The sequence below is a fragment of the Littorina saxatilis genome, linkage group LG4 (assembly GCF_037325665.1).
Source record: "Littorina saxatilis isolate snail1 linkage group LG4, US_GU_Lsax_2.0, whole genome shotgun sequence".
NCBI lineage: Eukaryota > Metazoa > Mollusca > Gastropoda > Littorinimorpha > Littorinidae > Littorina > Littorina saxatilis.
In genome coordinates this window covers 30,820,681-30,838,022 of record NC_090248.1, presented here as the reverse complement: position 1 = coordinate 30,838,022, position 17,342 = coordinate 30,820,681, and the positions used below count along the sequence as shown (strand labels likewise).

The 17,342-nt window shown below is 38.2% G+C and overlaps 2 protein-coding genes across 4 annotated transcripts in view; both read left to right on the top strand.

The window, feature by feature from the left end:
- The first annotated feature begins 20 nt into the window (after positions 1-20).
- Positions 21-11,485, top strand: LOC138964472 (ER membrane protein complex subunit 3-like). The gene is made up of 7 exons (XM_070336437.1): positions 21-196; positions 3,473-3,530; positions 5,162-5,255; positions 7,362-7,466; positions 7,931-8,012; positions 8,592-8,671; positions 10,098-11,485. The coding sequence occupies exons 1-7, from the start codon at positions 48-50 to the stop codon at positions 10,298-10,300; spliced, it is 771 nt and encodes a 256-aa protein (XP_070192538.1). The 5' UTR covers positions 21-47; the 3' UTR covers positions 10,301-11,485.
- Positions 11,486-12,124: 639 nt separating this feature from the next.
- The window catches only part of LOC138964471 (inhibitor of nuclear factor kappa-B kinase subunit epsilon-like), a 35,320-nt gene continuing 30,102 nt past the window's right edge, over positions 12,125-17,342 (top strand). For 2 of the 3 annotated variants that reach the window (XM_070336434.1, XM_070336436.1), the window contains exons 1-2: positions 12,125-12,328; positions 12,902-13,091. The gene's annotated coding sequence lies outside the window, so the exon portion shown is untranslated. The remainder of the gene's footprint in view (positions 12,329-12,901; positions 13,092-17,342) is intronic. The other variant, XM_070336435.1, reaches the window with a different exon arrangement.

Sequence of the window (17,342 nt, the reverse complement as noted above, 5' to 3'; positions counted from 1 at the left end):
GTATCTATCGTAAACGATACAAACAATACTCCCCATTACCGACCAAGATGGCAGAACTCCTGTTAGACTCCAACATCAGAGTCTGGGTATTTTTACCCATTGTTGTAATTACATTTCTTATAGGAATAATCAGGCATTACGTTACGATTCTTCTGTCGTCTGAGAAGAAATCGGACTTGCAACAAGTTGCAGACAGGTGGGTTTTGGCTGGTTCTGTCGTTGATTGTAAATGTAAGCGTGACTATCAACCTTCATAGCTCTAGACAGTGAGTGAGTGACTGAGTGAGACAGGCATACATACATGTGTAACATGATAGGCAGTCGGTCTGGATGGAGAAAAAATAATAGGATATTAGTTCAGAAGAGTTCATTTACTTTATTAAATTAAATTGTTTTGAATACACTGTAAAAAACATTGTTGCACTCCTTTGGAAGACATGTGACTTATAGTGACTTAGTGTTTTTGTAAAACTAAAACAGTAAAAGATGCACCAGCTTACCAAATGCAAGTATTAATGATTTTAAGACATGCGGCTACAGGGTATTGTTTAGGTAGGATGTCAGCCGGCCTTGTTTATCTCAAATAAATTCCATTCTGACTATTCCCCCTATTCTCCGAAGTGCTGTTGAGCGAACTTTGGACCCCGTATTTCACTCGTGGACTGATGGAGTCTAATTCGTGATGAAAAATAGTATTTTGACTTAGAAATTTGCTTCAACACAAAATCTTTCTTGTTTAATTCAAGATTTAACATTTTATGGGACGTTTTCACCCCGTGTGTTTTCAAATAAGGCCAAAAAAAAAAAAAGGTGTGGTTACGGTAACATAGCCCAAAAAAATAGGGTAGGAAGGTAGGCAATCACTTCTTTTTTTTAACTTTTTTTTCTAATGTGTACAAATTAAACCTACTTGACAGGGAAATAAGTGTGCGACTCGAGCGCTTTCGCTTTCATTGCGTTTTCTGCACTCGTTTTTGTTTGTTTTTTTTCTGTTTTTTTTGACAAATGTAATAAAAAGTTATGGGGTCGGCCCCTAAAAATAGGGTAGGTCGGGTTACCGTAACCACACCTATTTTTTTTAAGGCCTAATGCGATTTTGGGGGGAAGATGTATCGAATTTCATCACATTCTGTGATTCACAGATCTGGGAACCCATACGATTTTGCCGTGTTTTGTACGCATAATTTGTCTAAAATACGATCAGTAGGGCCTACAGGCTACAGTCAGTGGATAAAAAAAAAACGACGAGAAAAATTCCTACATTACTTTTCTTCACAAGCGCATCCCGAAGCCGATTCAGTATTTTGACACACTACAATTTGTCAAGTATAAGTTAATAAGTATAACATGTTTTGTCAGTAAACATTGAAAGAAGCATTTGTTTAAATGTACTGGTAAATGTAATTAACGGAGTGACGGACACAGATGAAGCGTGTTTAAATCATGGATGTACAAATATTGTGTGGAGTACGCTCATTTTTCTGAAAATACACCAAGTTTGTTTGTGAATACTCTTAAGTAGTCTAACTTTAAGTGCAAAACAGGGGTTCTCAAGTCTGCATTCACAAATCTGCTTAAATTGCAAGATCTTGACAACACGCCAGTAAATACAGCACCCTATACTCACGTGACATGTATGTGACTCCCCCAAATTCGATTTATTCGAAAACGCACCGAGGTGTGCTGCTGATCGCTTTTTGGACCATGTATTACCCCCCTTAGATTCTAGTTTGTGATTGTAAATGGTATTTTGACTTTGAAATTAACTTAACCGCTCGGTGCGTGTTCTAATAAATCGAATTTGGGGTAAAATCGATCGAATTACATCACAAATCTGCTTCAGGTGCAAGATCTTGCCATGATTTTCTCCCTCAAGATAATTGTACCGTTTGAAATTGGCGGAGAAACATTTAGTCTGAAGTTAATTTTACATGTCAGTATTCTCAGTGTCACGTGAGTATAGGGTGCTGTATTTATAACTGGCGTGTTCTTGACATGCTTTTCTCCCTCTAAGTCTAACTAATTGTACCTCTTGAAATTGGATGGGAAGAATTCAGTCTGGAGTTTATTTTGGCAGAAGCCTGGCTGACATCCTACCTCAGTAGCCGCATGTCTTTTAAAAATGTGCTAGACACAAAAAAATATACATTATTGAGTCATTACATAAGTACAACGATGCAAAAAAAATATATTGATATTGAGTATGTTATAAATGACTGACCTGAAACAAATTTGCAAAAATGAGATGGGACGCATAAAAAGCTGCGAGGCTTAGGCCAAAAAAAATAATAGGTGTGGTTACGGTAACATAGCCGAAAAAAATAGGGTAGGAAGGTACTAGGTAGGCAATCACTGACTTTTTTTTGTTTTAACTTTTTGTTCTAATGTGTACAAATTAAACCTACTTGACAGGGAAATAAGTGTGCGACTCGGGCGCTTTCGCTTTCATTGCGTTTTCTGAACGCGTTTTCTTGTTTTTGTGGGGTTTTTTTGACAAATGTAATAAAACGTTATAGGGTCGGCCCCTAAAAATAGGGTAGGTCGGGTTACCGTAACCACACCTATTTTTTTTTAGGCCTTATGAAATTATCTTCCAGGCCCTACTACAACTTCTACTACATGTGCTACTAGTATTAGGCCTAAAAAAAAAAAAGGTGTGGTTACGGTAACCCGACCTACCCTATTTTTAGGGGCCGACCCTATAACTTTTTATTACATTTGTCACCAAAAAAAACACACAACAAAAACAACAAAAACCAGTGCAGAAAACGCAATGAAAGCGAAAGTGCTCGAGTCGCACACTTATTTCCCTGTCAAGTAGGTTTAATTTGTACACATTAGAAAAAAAAGTTTTAACAAAAAAAAGTGATTGCCTACCTTCCTACCCTATTTTGTTTGGATATGTTACCTAAACTACATCTATTTTTTGGGGGGGCCTTAGTAATTGTCACTGTCACTGTCACTGTCACTGTCAGACAATCAGGGTTTTGCCTGGGAGAAAAGGGCAATGGGACATTTTTCCCCCTCAACCAAATTCCGATGGAACATAATAATCGAAGGCAAGAAGCACAAAAGAGGCCTGTACGCGTTTTGACCAAAGATGCAAAATGGTGCAACATGGTGCCATCTGAGAATTAACCGCTATATTGGTTATCTGTGTGTGTGTGTGTGTGTGTGTGTAATCCGATGTAAAGTGTACATTTGGTCAATTGGTGGCGCAGTGGTATTTAATCTCAATGCGCCCTTTGACGCACTGAAGGAATTGTGATGGGACATTTTCAGATTTAATGCGCCAATGGCGCAGGGCGCACTAGTAAATCAAACCCTGGACAATGAATATGTTATTGTTAGTTGTTAAAGTTACACTGTTTTTCAATTTCAATTTAAATTATAATCTGCTTGCAACAAAATTCATGAAATAATTCAGCCAGCTAGTTTACGTGACACTTTTTTCTATTTCTTGTGATTGCAGTCATGCCCTCATCAGAAGCAGAGTCCTGAGGGAAAATGGAAAGTACATACCTAAGCAGGTAAACTAACGCAGAGAGCGTACATTATCTTTAAGTTTTAAGTTAAAATTTAACTTTTTTCTTTGGGATGAGACTGAGAGTGAGAGAGAGAAATTTCAGTTTTACGCCCTGACGAAAAAGTGGGGAATGTGAGATGGGGAAACGCCAGCTTTGTATGAAAAGTGAGGGATGAGGCAGATCTATCCCTTTTTTAAAGTTTTATGTAATTTTTGATATATATATATATATATATCAGGCATGGGAATTGTCCGCCGAACGGCGGATTTCCGCCAATTTTTTTATTTGTTCCGCCGAAAAAGCAAAAGTGTCCGCCAAAAAAATAAAGGGGGAGGCAGACAAAAAAAGCACCGGTTACTTTTGCCTTTGTGCAAAAGCCCGCAAAAACTTTCCGTACTTTGTTCACGCACTGCTTGAACTTTTATGTTTGAAAGTAAACCAGATTGCACAGATTGTGTTACAAGTTACATTTTCCTGTTTGTCTCAACAGATCAATTTTTTTACAAATTTAAACCATATAATACATGTAAATATTTTTTTTCTTCAATAAAGCTAAAATTGGTACTAAAAACTCTGATTCTAACAACAGAATTTAATGGCAAACTTGGAGCTCAGATGACACCAGATTGCACCATCTGGGTTCTTTGGAGAATTTTTTTTCCGGGGGAGCATGCCCCCGGACCCCCCTAGTAAGGCTAGGCGCTTCGCGCCGTCGACTTCACGCTTCGCGTCTTCAGTTATAAATTTTCAGCCTTTTTTACAATTTTCAATTCCCATGCCTGATATATCTTTTGCAGGCATTCTTAATCTTATTTCTATGAAATGTATAAATAACTGTGCTGGTAATTATTTCTTGTCGCTTAGTATAGTTCAATTATATTTATAATGAAAAATACAATTGTGAAAATTTGATCTGTACATTCTGAAATAGTTTGAATTGTTTTAAATTCAAATAAATACACGGTTTTAGTAAAAGTTTTCACTGAGAGTGAGAATGTAATCATATGGCCATGGTCATTTTCCGTAAATAACTCAGATAGTTATGCAGTGTGGAAGAGTTGCACCTCCTCCACAGCCAGTACAACCCTCTTTCATATTTTACAAGATACAAGATACAAGATACAAGAAGTTTTATTGTCCTCATCAATACAAGGAAATTTGGGGGCCCGGTAGCTCAATTAGTAGAACACTGGACTTGTGATCCTAGGGCTGCAGGTTCGAATCCGTCTCGGGACTGACACGGGTCAACTTTATGTGCAGACTCAGAGACGATATTCATGTTCCACCCCCGTGTCACCACTGTGGCACGTAAAAGACCTCGGTCATTCTGCAATAAGTGCAGGTGGCTGAAAACACCTAAACACGCATACACCTGGGTAGCACAACTCTGTTGCTGCTAGCTTTCCACTGGGAGGAAGCGACCCGAATTTCCCAGCAATGGGACAATAAAATAATGAAAATGAAACCCTGTCATTGACAGAGGTATTCTAAACATTGTTTATTTGCTCAAGATGTGCATGTTGACCTTAAAATCGTAACCGTTATTGAACGCTAAACTTAAAGACTTTTAAGTCCAACTCCAGCAAAGACAGATGGATGTTACCCATACATTTATCACCCTCACTTTGTTTCAGAGCTACCTGATGAGAAAAAGCTTTTTCAACAATGAGGAAAGGGGCTTCTTCAAGGTGGAGAAAAGAGAGTCTCAAGCAAAGAATCCAATGACAGGTTTGTTAAGCGTGGGCCTTCAACTGCAGATGCTTGTGGCACTTGATCATCAATCATGACATTTCTCTTATCAGCTGGAGCCTTTTTGAGTCACTTGAGAAAAAGTGACTATGTAATCGGTCAGTGTTAGTCTGTCCGGCCGGCCGTCCGGCCGGCCGTCCGTAGACACCACCTTAACGTTGGACTTTTCTCGGAAACTATCAAAGCGATCGGGCTCATATTTTGTTTAGTCGTGACCTCCAATGACCTCTACACTTTAACGATGGTTTCGTTGACCTTTGACCTTTTTCAAGGTCACAGGTCAGCGTCAAAGGAAAAATTAGACATTTTATATCTTTGACAAAGTTCATCGGATGTGATTGAAACTTTGTAGGATTATTCTTTACATCAAAGTATTTACATCTGTAGCCTTTTACGAACGTTATCAGAAAAACAAGGGAGATAACTAGCCTTTTCTGTTCGGCAACACACAACTTAACGTTGGGCTTTTCTCGGAAACTATAAAAGTGACCGGGCTCAAATTTTATGTGAACGTGACTCATTGTGTTGTGAATAGCAATTTCTTCCTGTCCATCTGATGCCTCATATAATATTCAGAACTGCGAAAGTGACTCGATCGAGCGTTTGCTCTTCTTGTTATGCTTTTTTATTGAATTATTGTTTATCAGTTTCTTTTTATAGGATAGCACATGCAGTGTGTTGTCAGTTCAGCTACATTTTAATTGCATTTAAATTAATGTCATACTAATAACTATTTATTATCATGATGTCATTATACAATTTACAAATGTTTGGTTTACTTTTAGCAAATGTGCATTTGACCAGAATTTTCACTGGCCAGCCGGGCAAGCTGCCAGACAGTTTCACCTCGCCCGGCACAATTTTTACTTGCCCCTGGAGACCGGGCGGACAATTTGGCCATCCCAGCATACAAGCACGAAAGATTTATTTCTAAACATTGTCTATTGCAGACCTGGGAAACCATACAATTTCGCCGTATTTTGTACGCATGATTGTCGAGAATACGCTCAGTACGGTCAGTGGGAAAAAAATATGACGAGACAAATTCCTAGACTACTTTTCTTCACAAGCCCATCCTGAAGCCGATCCAGTATTTTGGCACATGATTACGTCACTATATTAGCCGCCGTCGAAAAAAATATAATCGGATCGTGTCAATCAATCAAAACAACCAGGCAAACGAAAGTACAGTATTTGGCGAAATCGGCTCCGAGAATAAACAAGTGAAACAAAGAAGAAAAGTGAAAAAGTTTGAAGAAAAATATCACACACACACAATTTGTAACCAACACACACATGTAGTCCCGCCCGGAATAAGCTTTTTTGGGATGATTTACGACTTTTGCGCACATTTCGAGCAGACGAAAACACAACATGGCGGCTCTCGCTCCTCCAACTATCGCGAGACACAAAAAAAACGAAATCTCGCGCGCGCGAGATCCTGATGCATCCGGTGTTTCTCTGTACGCTTGTCACGACGACTTGTTGACAAACGAAGATTCGCGAAAGAAAGAAAAGCGTCGAGTCTTGAGTAGAGAGCTAATAAAGTACCGGTAATCGCTAATCGAGCGAAATGAAAATCCGCGGCGACTTCCATTAGGTGAATGCTATTCAAGTTTAGGTAACGTTTTAGCCGCATCTTTTTATAAGCCGCCATGCGATTTTTTTTTTTTTAAAGTCGCGGCTTGTAGTCGGAAGTCCCTCAAATACGGTACAGTTTTTGTCAGTAAAAATTGAAAAAAGCATTTGTTTTAAATGTGTAGGTAAACTTAATTAACGGTGTGACGGACGCACGCATGAGGCATGTTTTAATCATGGATGTGCACAAGCTGTATGGAGTACGCTCATTTTTTTGAAAATACACCAAGTTTGTTTGAGAATACTCAAAGTGCAAAACAGGGGTTCCCAGGTCTGCTATTGTCACCAGAATCAAACAATTATTATACTGCTGTCTAGTCATTATTGATTGGCAGATTGCATATTTCTGTAATTTGTGGGTATCCTTTCACAACACTTACACTTACAAGTCCTTCATAACACAGTGCAATGACTAGGAAAATTTTGTTCTCTGTCTATTCCCTGCAGATCCTTCAATGATGACGGACATGATGAAGGGAAATGTAACCAACGTTCTTCCCATGATCATCATTGGTGGCTGGATCAACTGGGCCTTCTCTGGATTTCTCACAAGTAAGTTAAACAAGCATATACTCTATCTAATGCACACGTACACATGGTCTCTTTTAATGTGTGTAATATAGTTATACACACATGTATACGTAAACACTCACATACATGTGCATACAGAACCTGTTACATTTAATAGATTTATTAGGATTACATGTTGTTATAAAATAGTATTTGCTTCACTGCACGGTTTGTGTCTGCTTAATTAAAGAATCTTGATCCTTCAAGGCCTTTACAATTACAGGTTGTTTTCAAACTTCAACTATTTAGCCTGATTTCAATACTCAACTTTGTGACTGTAACTTTGTCTTTTTTATATCAGTTTCAAAAACTAGATACTGGGCGTTTTCAAACTTTATGATCAACATGCAAGGGTAAGCAGGTCCCGAAGACCAGACCGAGTTGGACTGTAAGAATGTGTGGTGCTGAAAATGTAACAGAGTGTTCTTGCCTTGTTTCTTCGACAGCCAAGGTTCCTTTCCCACTGACTCTGCGCTTCAAGCCTATGTTGCAGCGAGGCGTCGAGCTGGCATCACTGGATGCTTCCTGGTGAGTACTTGCCAGAGATGCATGTTGTGGAAATTTAAATTCTGTCTTTTTTGATCGGTCACGGTGCCTGCAGGAATACAGTATTGAAGCCAGAGTCCAGGAACAGTAGACATAATAATAGTTCACGCAGAGCTTTTCGACCTTGCATGCACCCGTGGAAATGTCACTGTCATGTAAAGTGTAATGTGTTCTGTTAATGGTTTGGCTTGCTTTTTCTTCTATGTTTTATTTTACTTCTATGATTAAAAGTTACTTCATAAATGACAATTCCTTATCATTATGCTGTAATAGTTTAGTCTTTTCTAATGTTGAAGAGGCAGGGTTAGGGTTCTAGTCAGCATTTTTGAAAAATCTGCTGTGGAAACCTTTCTTTTTTGTCTTTTTTTTTTGTCAGACTCTTTTGTCATAAAGTGTGGTGCATGTATTTAAGTTAAACCCTTAACCCTTTCTGTTGTCTCTATGTAGTTGTCCCCCATGTCCCTCCACTCTTACCTCCCTTCCCTCTGCCACTGTCTTCATCCCCACCCCCAACTCAGAACTGTACACACAACACTGATTGACATTGTTACATTGTTACAGGGTGAGCTCAGCCTCTTGGTACTTCCTCAACGTGTTTGGTCTGCGAAGCATGTACACCCTCATCCTGGGACAAGACAATGGTGAGATTTAGTGCTTGCATGAACGTTTTTGACTGCCTTACCTAATTTATGTACTGTTTACATGTTACAATTCTAACTTCTAAGGTTTGGTTTGTTAGTAGAGAAGCACGTTTGAACCTGTCTGTAACGACCACACAAGGAACCAACCAAAAGTTGTTGACAGGTGGTCAAAAAGGTGAATTGTACTGAAAAAATCTTGTTGGGGATCCTTTGGGGTGGTCACAAGGGAGAGGTCAACATTATCGAGAGGTGGTCGCCAGGGAGAGGTCAACGTTATCGAGAGGTGGTCGCCAGGGAGAGGTCAACGTTATCGAGAGGTGGTCGCCAGGGAGAGGTCAACGTTATCGAGAGGTGGTTGCCAGGGCATGTTTGACTGTAGAATTGTTATTTTTGAACAGTTCTGAGTTTTATTTTAAGCCAATTTATCTCTTTTTCTTCTTTTTGTGTGTGTTTGTGTCGGCAGTTGCTCATCAACACAGTTTTTTTCTGTGTGGATACAAAGAAATCTCATGACTTGTTTGTTTTGCTTTTTATATTTAGTCAAGTTTTGACTAAATATTTTAACATCGAGGGGGAATCGAAACGAGGGTCGTGGTGTATGTGCGTGCGTGTGTGTGTGCGTGTGTGTGTGTGTGTGTGTCTGTGTGTGTGTGTAGAGCGATTCAGACTAAACTACTGGACCGATCTTTATGAAATTTGACATGAGAGTTCCTGGGTATGAAATCCCCATACGTTTTTTTCATTTTTTTGATAAATGTCTTTGATGACGTCATATCCGGCTTTTCGTGAAAGTTGAGGCGGCACTGTCACGCCCTCATTTTTCAACCAAATTGGTTGAAATTTTGGTCAAGTAATCTTCGACGAAGCCCGGACTTCGGTATTGCATTTCAGCTTGGTGGCTTAAAAATTAATTAATGACTTTGGTCATTAAAAATCTGAAAATTGTAAAAAAAAATAAAAATTTATAAAACGATCCAAATTTACGTTTATCTTATTCTCCATCATTTACTGATTCCAAAAACATATAAATATGTTATATTCGGATTAAAAACAAGCTCTGAAAATTAAATATATAAAAATTATTATCAAAATTAAATTGTCCAAATCAATTTAAAAACACTTTCATCTTATTCCTTGTCGGTTCCTGATTCCAAAAACATATAGATATGATATGTTTGGATTAAAAACACGCTCAGAAAGTTAAAACAAAGAGAGGTACAGAAAAGCGTGCTATCCTTCTTAGCGCAACTACTACCCCGCTCTTCTTGTCAATTTCACTGCCTTTGCCATGAGCGGTGGACTGACGATGCTACGAGTATACGGTCTTGCTGAAAAATGGCATTGCGTTCAGTTTCATTCTGTGAGTTCGACAGCTACTTGACTAAATATTGTATTTTCGCCTTACGCAACTTGTTTTTTTCTCCAGCTGCGGATCAGACTCGTGCCATGCAGGACCAGATGTCGGGATCGGCCATGATGGCGCCACCGGACCCCATGAAAGCCTTCAAGGCCGAATGGGAGGCGCTGGAGGTCTGCTGTCATGAGTGGGCGTTGGAGGGGGTGGAGGAGGAACTGACCGGGGGCATCGTGCAACCTGAAACCATCTACATCAAGAATAAATTTGCATAAATCAATTTGAGATGGGGGGTGGGGGTGATGCTTTTCAGGATTTGTGTTTGTAATTGCTTATTCAGAATGTATGTGTATTTTCAGTACCTCAATATTCAGTATGTCTGTGTTGCAGATTCCTTTTTTAAGGATGTATGTGTTTAGAATTACAATTTTCTGGCACTTTTTGGTGTGTGGTTGTTTGGATGTTAAATGTGTGGAAGTTACTTGAACTACCTGCCAAGCATAGAGAATGCCAGCTCAAAAGAGAGCGGAATTTGGTAGTGTCACTGGTGCCACTGTGGATGTTGAATCTGAATGTCATCAAGAGTGAGAATGTGGACATTTATTTTTTTCTGGTATGTTATTTATCATACTGAGCCCAAAGACAGAAGTTGTGTTGATAAGTGACAGAGGACTGAATATTCAGTCATAATTCTTTGAACACCCCTCACCACCCCCCCCCCGACCCCCCCCCCCCCCCCCCCTCCTCCTCACCACTTTTCTTCTTGTAAGTAATCTGATGTTGTTTTCAATGGATAAGAAATATTTTCCAAAGGGAAAGAATGGAAACATTCTTGAAAAATGTTCTTGTTATTACTGCCTTTAAATGTTCTGTTTTCATTGTTTTTGTTTCCTTGTTTGGTGTCCATGTGGTATCTGGTATGTTGTTAGGTAAATAAATTTAAAAAAGCATTCTGTACTTGCAATTCAATATATATCTTCAAATCATCAAGGATGTAATGTGTCTAGAAGTAAATAAAACTTTAAAGCATTTAATGGTTCGCCCATGGATAAAAATAGATTAAAGAATAACGTTGTACACTTGATAGTCTTTTTGCATAACTACATGTACCTTTAAAACAAATGTTTTTGCTTTACATCAGTCAGTTTCATTCTTTCTGAGTGCAGAGCAATCTGTTTGTTAATTAAATAAATGTTCATAAAACATTGAGTTCTTAGTTGTAGAAACATGTGTCTGTAAAATTGTTGAAAATCAGCTAGTGTGTCATTCATTGTTTGTTCTAATTCTAAACAGTATTTCTTAATTCAGTGCATGTACCATCACTTTCCTCCTGTTATATTTTTCTTGCTCTCTTCTTTATTCTTCACACATTACGTGTCAACTTGTGTAAAAGAGATGTTGGAGAAAAAAAATGTAACTTGTACACGTCAAGATGGTACATTAAAGACAGGTTCACTGCCTATTGTGTTGCTTTAGAGTATTTCTATTCTTCTTTTTCATTCATATGCTCGCCCTCCTTCTCTCTGTGTCTCTCCCCCACACACATTCACACACACACACACCCTCCTTCTCTTTGTTTCTCTCTCACAAACACACACGCATGCATGCACATACATACACACACTCATCCTCTTCAAGTGTTCCAGCCTGGAAACTAAAACTCAGCGGAAAGGATGAAAATTGAAATATGAATACATTTTGGTTGAAAAAAACCAGATTGCTATCACTGAGCCCTATTATAATTAAACTGTATGTAAGTTACATTGTAACCATTTAAAAAATTCATTTGGCAGATAAGAAATCGACGGAAATGAGATTGAGAGGGAAAGAAGTTTCTACAGTGAATCATTATGTGGATTTAGCAGCGAGTTGCCCGGCACATCAGCAGTGCACGCATACATAAACAGCATCTTATGGAGCAAGGGACTAATGGAATCACATATAACAGCAAGGAAGAATTTAATGAAACAAGTCTAGTGAACTAGAAGGATGGCTGGAGGGCGAAGCTTCCAAGAACTACAACTCTGGAACAAGCACTGAAGCAAAAATTATCTCTCTTCCTTCAGGGGAGATAACGACGATTTCCCGGAAAAGGGTGAGTGTTGTGCACTGTGGCAATGTTTTGGTATTTTTGTTTGTCAACAAATCTCATGTGTGGGAGCTATTCCTGAGTTTTACCTCGTCAAGATTAGAAAATGGACATTTTGGAACACTTCTAATGTGTATTCGTGTGGTATCGCTGCCTACTTTTTCGCAAGGTGACGAATCGGTTTGGGAAACATTTGGAAAGGAGCTACGACATAGTTAGTATTCTATTTCTAATGGCGTCACACGTAAGACAAGTATTAGTAAATAGTATTACTAGGACGGGGCCTACTCGTTTCTTTCAGTCAAAGTCAGGTGAATAATGCTGATAAAACGAAGTGTCGATCTTCTTGTCATCATGTAAACAATACTTCATCAACACTGCTTGTTTTATTTTTAATATTAGTTACCACAGTCATAGACTACAGTGAGTGACTGCATGACTGACTCAACTTTCTCTTTGACTTTGGGGTAAAGTTTAGGTTTACTATTTATAGGTGTACCAACTACCGTGTGACCATTACAATAAATTTGACCTCATTTAGAGTTCTGTCCTGCTACAACAGTACAATATATTGTAATTGTTTTGAGATAATTAGTAGAACTGACATTAGCCAAACAGCTGTGCATGGGAAGTAGACTACACTGTACACATTGATTTTATAGTTTATAGTACATGTTTGCTAATGCTAACAAGTAAACATGTATCAATCAATTCAGGGTTATACAGGTTATGGGCTTGAACTTGTGTTTCGTCATTTGTGTTGGACCACTTTTTCTATTGACCACAGGACTGACCAACTTGACCATTAGCAAGATGTGGAACTTTATAAGCTTCGGAGGTTACATGGCTAATACTTTTAAAGGCTGATCAGCTTCACCCCAGCTGATGCTCAGTCGCTGGATGGGCCGAACTAGAAGTTGCCACAACATCCAGCGACATCACAAGCTTTCCAAACAACACTGCATGACATAGCACAGGTATTTTAAATGAAGTTTTCATTTATGTTATTCATTTCATGAAATGTTTATGGCTGTTCGTCTTGTGGCGTTTGGGATGGTTGTTTATCTGGAGGGTCTTTCTCTTAAATTCCTCACCGATGAGATACTATAATGAACATGTCTTATTTAAGAAAAGAAAATGCAGTTCTGTACTGTATAACTATAACTATAAGCACAGAAATTACTTATCAATGGCGTAGGTCTGCTGCTCCATGTGAAAACTGCTTTGTGGTAAAGCATATATATATTAGTTATTACTCACCATCAGAGGATGCAAGCTTTGAGGGATCCCATTCCTATGGACCCCTAGCTTTTGTCCTTGGTATCTCTAGGTATGAGTCTTCTGATATATTGCTGTTACAATTGAATTAGCAGCAACAGTTACAAATAAACTACTTACAAAGTACAATTTATCCTACATACGTGAGAGAGACACCCGTGAGATAATAATCGTTCAAATCACACGTGTGTATATCATGTAAATGAGGTCATGTCAAGCAAGTCTGGCAGGGACCTGTTTTTCCACTGCTTATGATGCCAAAGTCACCAAGACAAACGTCATTATAGAAACAAAAATTGCGCTCGCTAATTACCCTCGATGAATCTTTAGAACTAACACGTCACGCCACACTTTCAGGGTGACGTTTCTTTACTTTGACGTACTAGATTGCACGAGGCTTTAGAAGAGATCGAGGTTCCAAAACAAGCGTCTTCAATTTAGCTGCCTTGACTGCAAGACATTTTCAGTAAAATACACGTAAGTGCAGTATGTAGGATAAACAGAATACTGCATGGCTTGCTGTGTCGTACCAGATTTACACTCGTTGCTTTTTCAAATAGTGAACAGCTCGCTTTCACTCGCAGTTCAATATTTTAATAAACAACTCGTGTAAATCTGGTACGACACAGCAAGCCATGTAGTATTCTCTATGTATAATCTTTGTGGGCTTTGGATTCATTGGATAACCTGTGATTAGGCAACAACAACAAAAATAGTCTGTTTACGGTAACATAGGCCAAAAAAATAGGGTCGGTAGGTCGGGATTTTATTTTTATTTTTTTATTTTTTGAGTCACTTGAGAAAAAGTGACTCTATGTAATCGGTCAGTGTTAGTCTGTCCGGCCGGCCGTCCGGCCGGCCGTCCGTAGACACCACCTTAACGTTGGACTTTTCTCGGAAACTATCAAAGCGATCCGGCTCATATTTTGTTTAGTCGTGACCTCCAATGACCTCTACACTTTAACGATGGTTTCGTTGACCTTTGACCTTTTTCAAGGTCACAGGTCAGCGTCAAAGGAAAAATTAGACATTTTATATCTTTGACAAAGTTCATCGGATGTGATTGAAACTTTGTAGGATTATTCTTTACATCAAAGTATTTACATCTGTAGCCTTTTACGAACGTTATCAGAAAAACAAGGGAGATAACTAGCCTTTTCTGTTCGGCAACACACAACTTAACGTTGGGCTTTTCTCGGAAACTATAAAAGTGACCGGGCTCAAATTTTATGTGAACGTGACTCCCAGTGACCTCTACACTTTGACGTCTGCTTTGGTGACCTTTGACCTTTTTCAAGGTCACAGGTATGTCTTGAAGGAAAAAAATTGAAATATCATATCTCTGAAACTATTCATCGGATTTGATTCAAACTTTATAGGATTATTCTTTACATCAAATTATTTACATCTGTATTGTGTTGTGAATAGCAATTTCTTCCTGTCCATCTGATGCCTCATATAATATTCAGAACTGCGAAAGTGACTCGATCGAGCGTTTGCTCTTCTTGTTTATTTCCAAAAAAGCATTTTTTTTTAATTTGCCAAAAAACAGACTTTTTTTTTAATATTTTTTATTTTTTTATTATTTTTTTTAAATTTTTAACAAAAATTTCCCAGTGCCAAAAAAAAGTCTAGGGTCGCACGAAAAAATAGGGTCGGTCGGGATACCGTAAACAGACTTTTTTTTTTCCTTACATTTGTAGCTATTAAAACTCCTCTCTTGCTCTCTCTCTCTCTCTCTCTCTCTCTCTCTCTCTCTCTCTCTCTCTCTCTCTCTCTCTCTCTCTCTCTCTCTCTCTCTCTCTCTCTCTCTCTCTCTCTCTCTCTCTCTCTCTCTCTCTCTCTCTCTCTCTCTCTCTCTCTCTCTCTCTCTCTCTCTCTCTCTCTCTGTAAAATCATCTTCATCATCATTATCATCATCATCTCAAACATGTATGATATATTATATATTGGTGTTTGAACTTCAATAGGGTTTCTGGTAGTGTAAACTGGAAGTGTTTTTTTTTTCTCCCAAGGACAGATTGTAAAAAATGGCCCAGCCTTAAAAGTTAAATCTTTATCCTTGTAAAGTAAAGTTCAGTCTCACTGAGTGAGAGTCAGTCTCTCTCTTCTTTTCTCTCTCTCCCTCTATCTCTCTCTCTCTCATCATATGTTTATTTTTTCTCCACCTCTTTTCAGTTTTTGCTTTTACGGTTTTTATGTTTATTTTTCTTATTGTGTGTGTATGCGTCCCAAGGACAGATTGTAAGAAAAGGCCTAGCCTTAAATCTGTATCCTTGTGAAATGTAAGCGCATAGTGCTTTTAGTTATGCGCTATAGAAATCTCCTTAATAAATAAATAAATAAATAAAGTTCAATTCTCTCTCTCTCTCTCTCTGTCTCTGTCTCTCTCTCTCTCTCTCTCTCTCTCTCTCTCTCTCTCTCTCTCTCTCTCTCTCTCTCTCTCTCTCTCTCTCTCTCTCTCTCATCTCTGGATGATTTGAGCTCCCAATCCCACCTGCCCTATTCTACCTAGATATTGGCCTTTGTGATACAGTGGAACCCCCCTTTTAAAACTCCTTCTCTCAGACTTTTTGTTCCCAACCTCTGTAAATAAGATTTGTGAAGGTTTTCCACTGTATATATATCTTTCTGTCTTTTTACCATGGGAGTAGGGACCAGGTTTTTTTTCTTGCTTGTCTTTATTTCCTAAAAATATTTCATTCGTAGTGGATTTAAATTAATTATAACATAAGTCATAAATCAGTCACTACCTGAGTATCTCTTTTTGCCTCATTTTCTTTGGCTAGACCTTTAAGAGCAGTTAGAACCTGCATTTCTTTGAAAGGTTTTATTTTGTTTTCTTTTTACATTTAGTCAAGTTTTGACTAAATTTTTTAACATAGAGGGTGGAATCGAGACGAGGGTCATGGTGTATGTGTGTGTGTGTGTGTGTGTGTGTGTGTGTGTGTGTGTGTGTGTGTGTGTGTGTGTGTGTGTGTGTGTGTGTGTAGAGCAATTCAGAGTAAACTACTGGACCGATCTTTATGACATTTTTCATGAGAGTTCCTGGGTATGATATCCCCAGACGTTTTTTTCATTTTTTTGATAAATGTCTTTGATGACGTCATATCCAGCATTTTGTAAAAGTTGAGGCGGCACTGTCACACCCTCATTTTTCAATCAAATTTATCGAAATTTTGGCCAAGCAATCTTCGACGAAGGCCGGACTTTGGGATTGCATTTCAGCTTGGAGGCTTAAAAATTAATTTGACTTTGGTCATTAATGATTAAAAATCTGAAAATTGTAATTAAAATTATTTTTTTTATAAAATGATCCAAAATTACGTTTATTGTATTTTTCATCATTTTCTGATTCCAAAAACATATAAATATGTTATATTCGGATTAAAAACAAGCTCTGAAAATTAAAAATATAAAAATTAAGATTAAAATTAAATTTCCGAAATCGATTTAAAAACAATTTCATCTTATTTCTTGTCCGTTCCTGATTCCAAAAACATATAGATATGATATGTTTGGATTAAAAACACATTCAGAGAGTTAAAAAGAATAGAGATATAGAAAAGCGTGCTATCCTCCTCAGCGCAACCGCTACCGCGCTTTTCTGGATTGTTAATTTCACTGCCTTTGCCACAAGCGGTGGACAGACGATGCTACGAGTGTACGGTCTTGCGGAAAAAATGCAATGCGTTCAGTTTCATTCTGTGAGTTCGACTGAGCTTGACTAAATGTTGTATTTTTGCCTTACGCAACTTGTTTCTTTTTTGAAAGATAATCGTCAAAAGTCAGAAAGCAAGAAAGGTTATTTTGTAAAACATGTAAAAGAAAACTTAGACTTTGCTTTATGAACTGTTCCAAGAAATGACCTTTCATGATTTCTGATTGGTTTTACTTTTACTTTTAAAATGTTTTCAGATTTTGTATAGTTTATTTCACTCAATTAGATT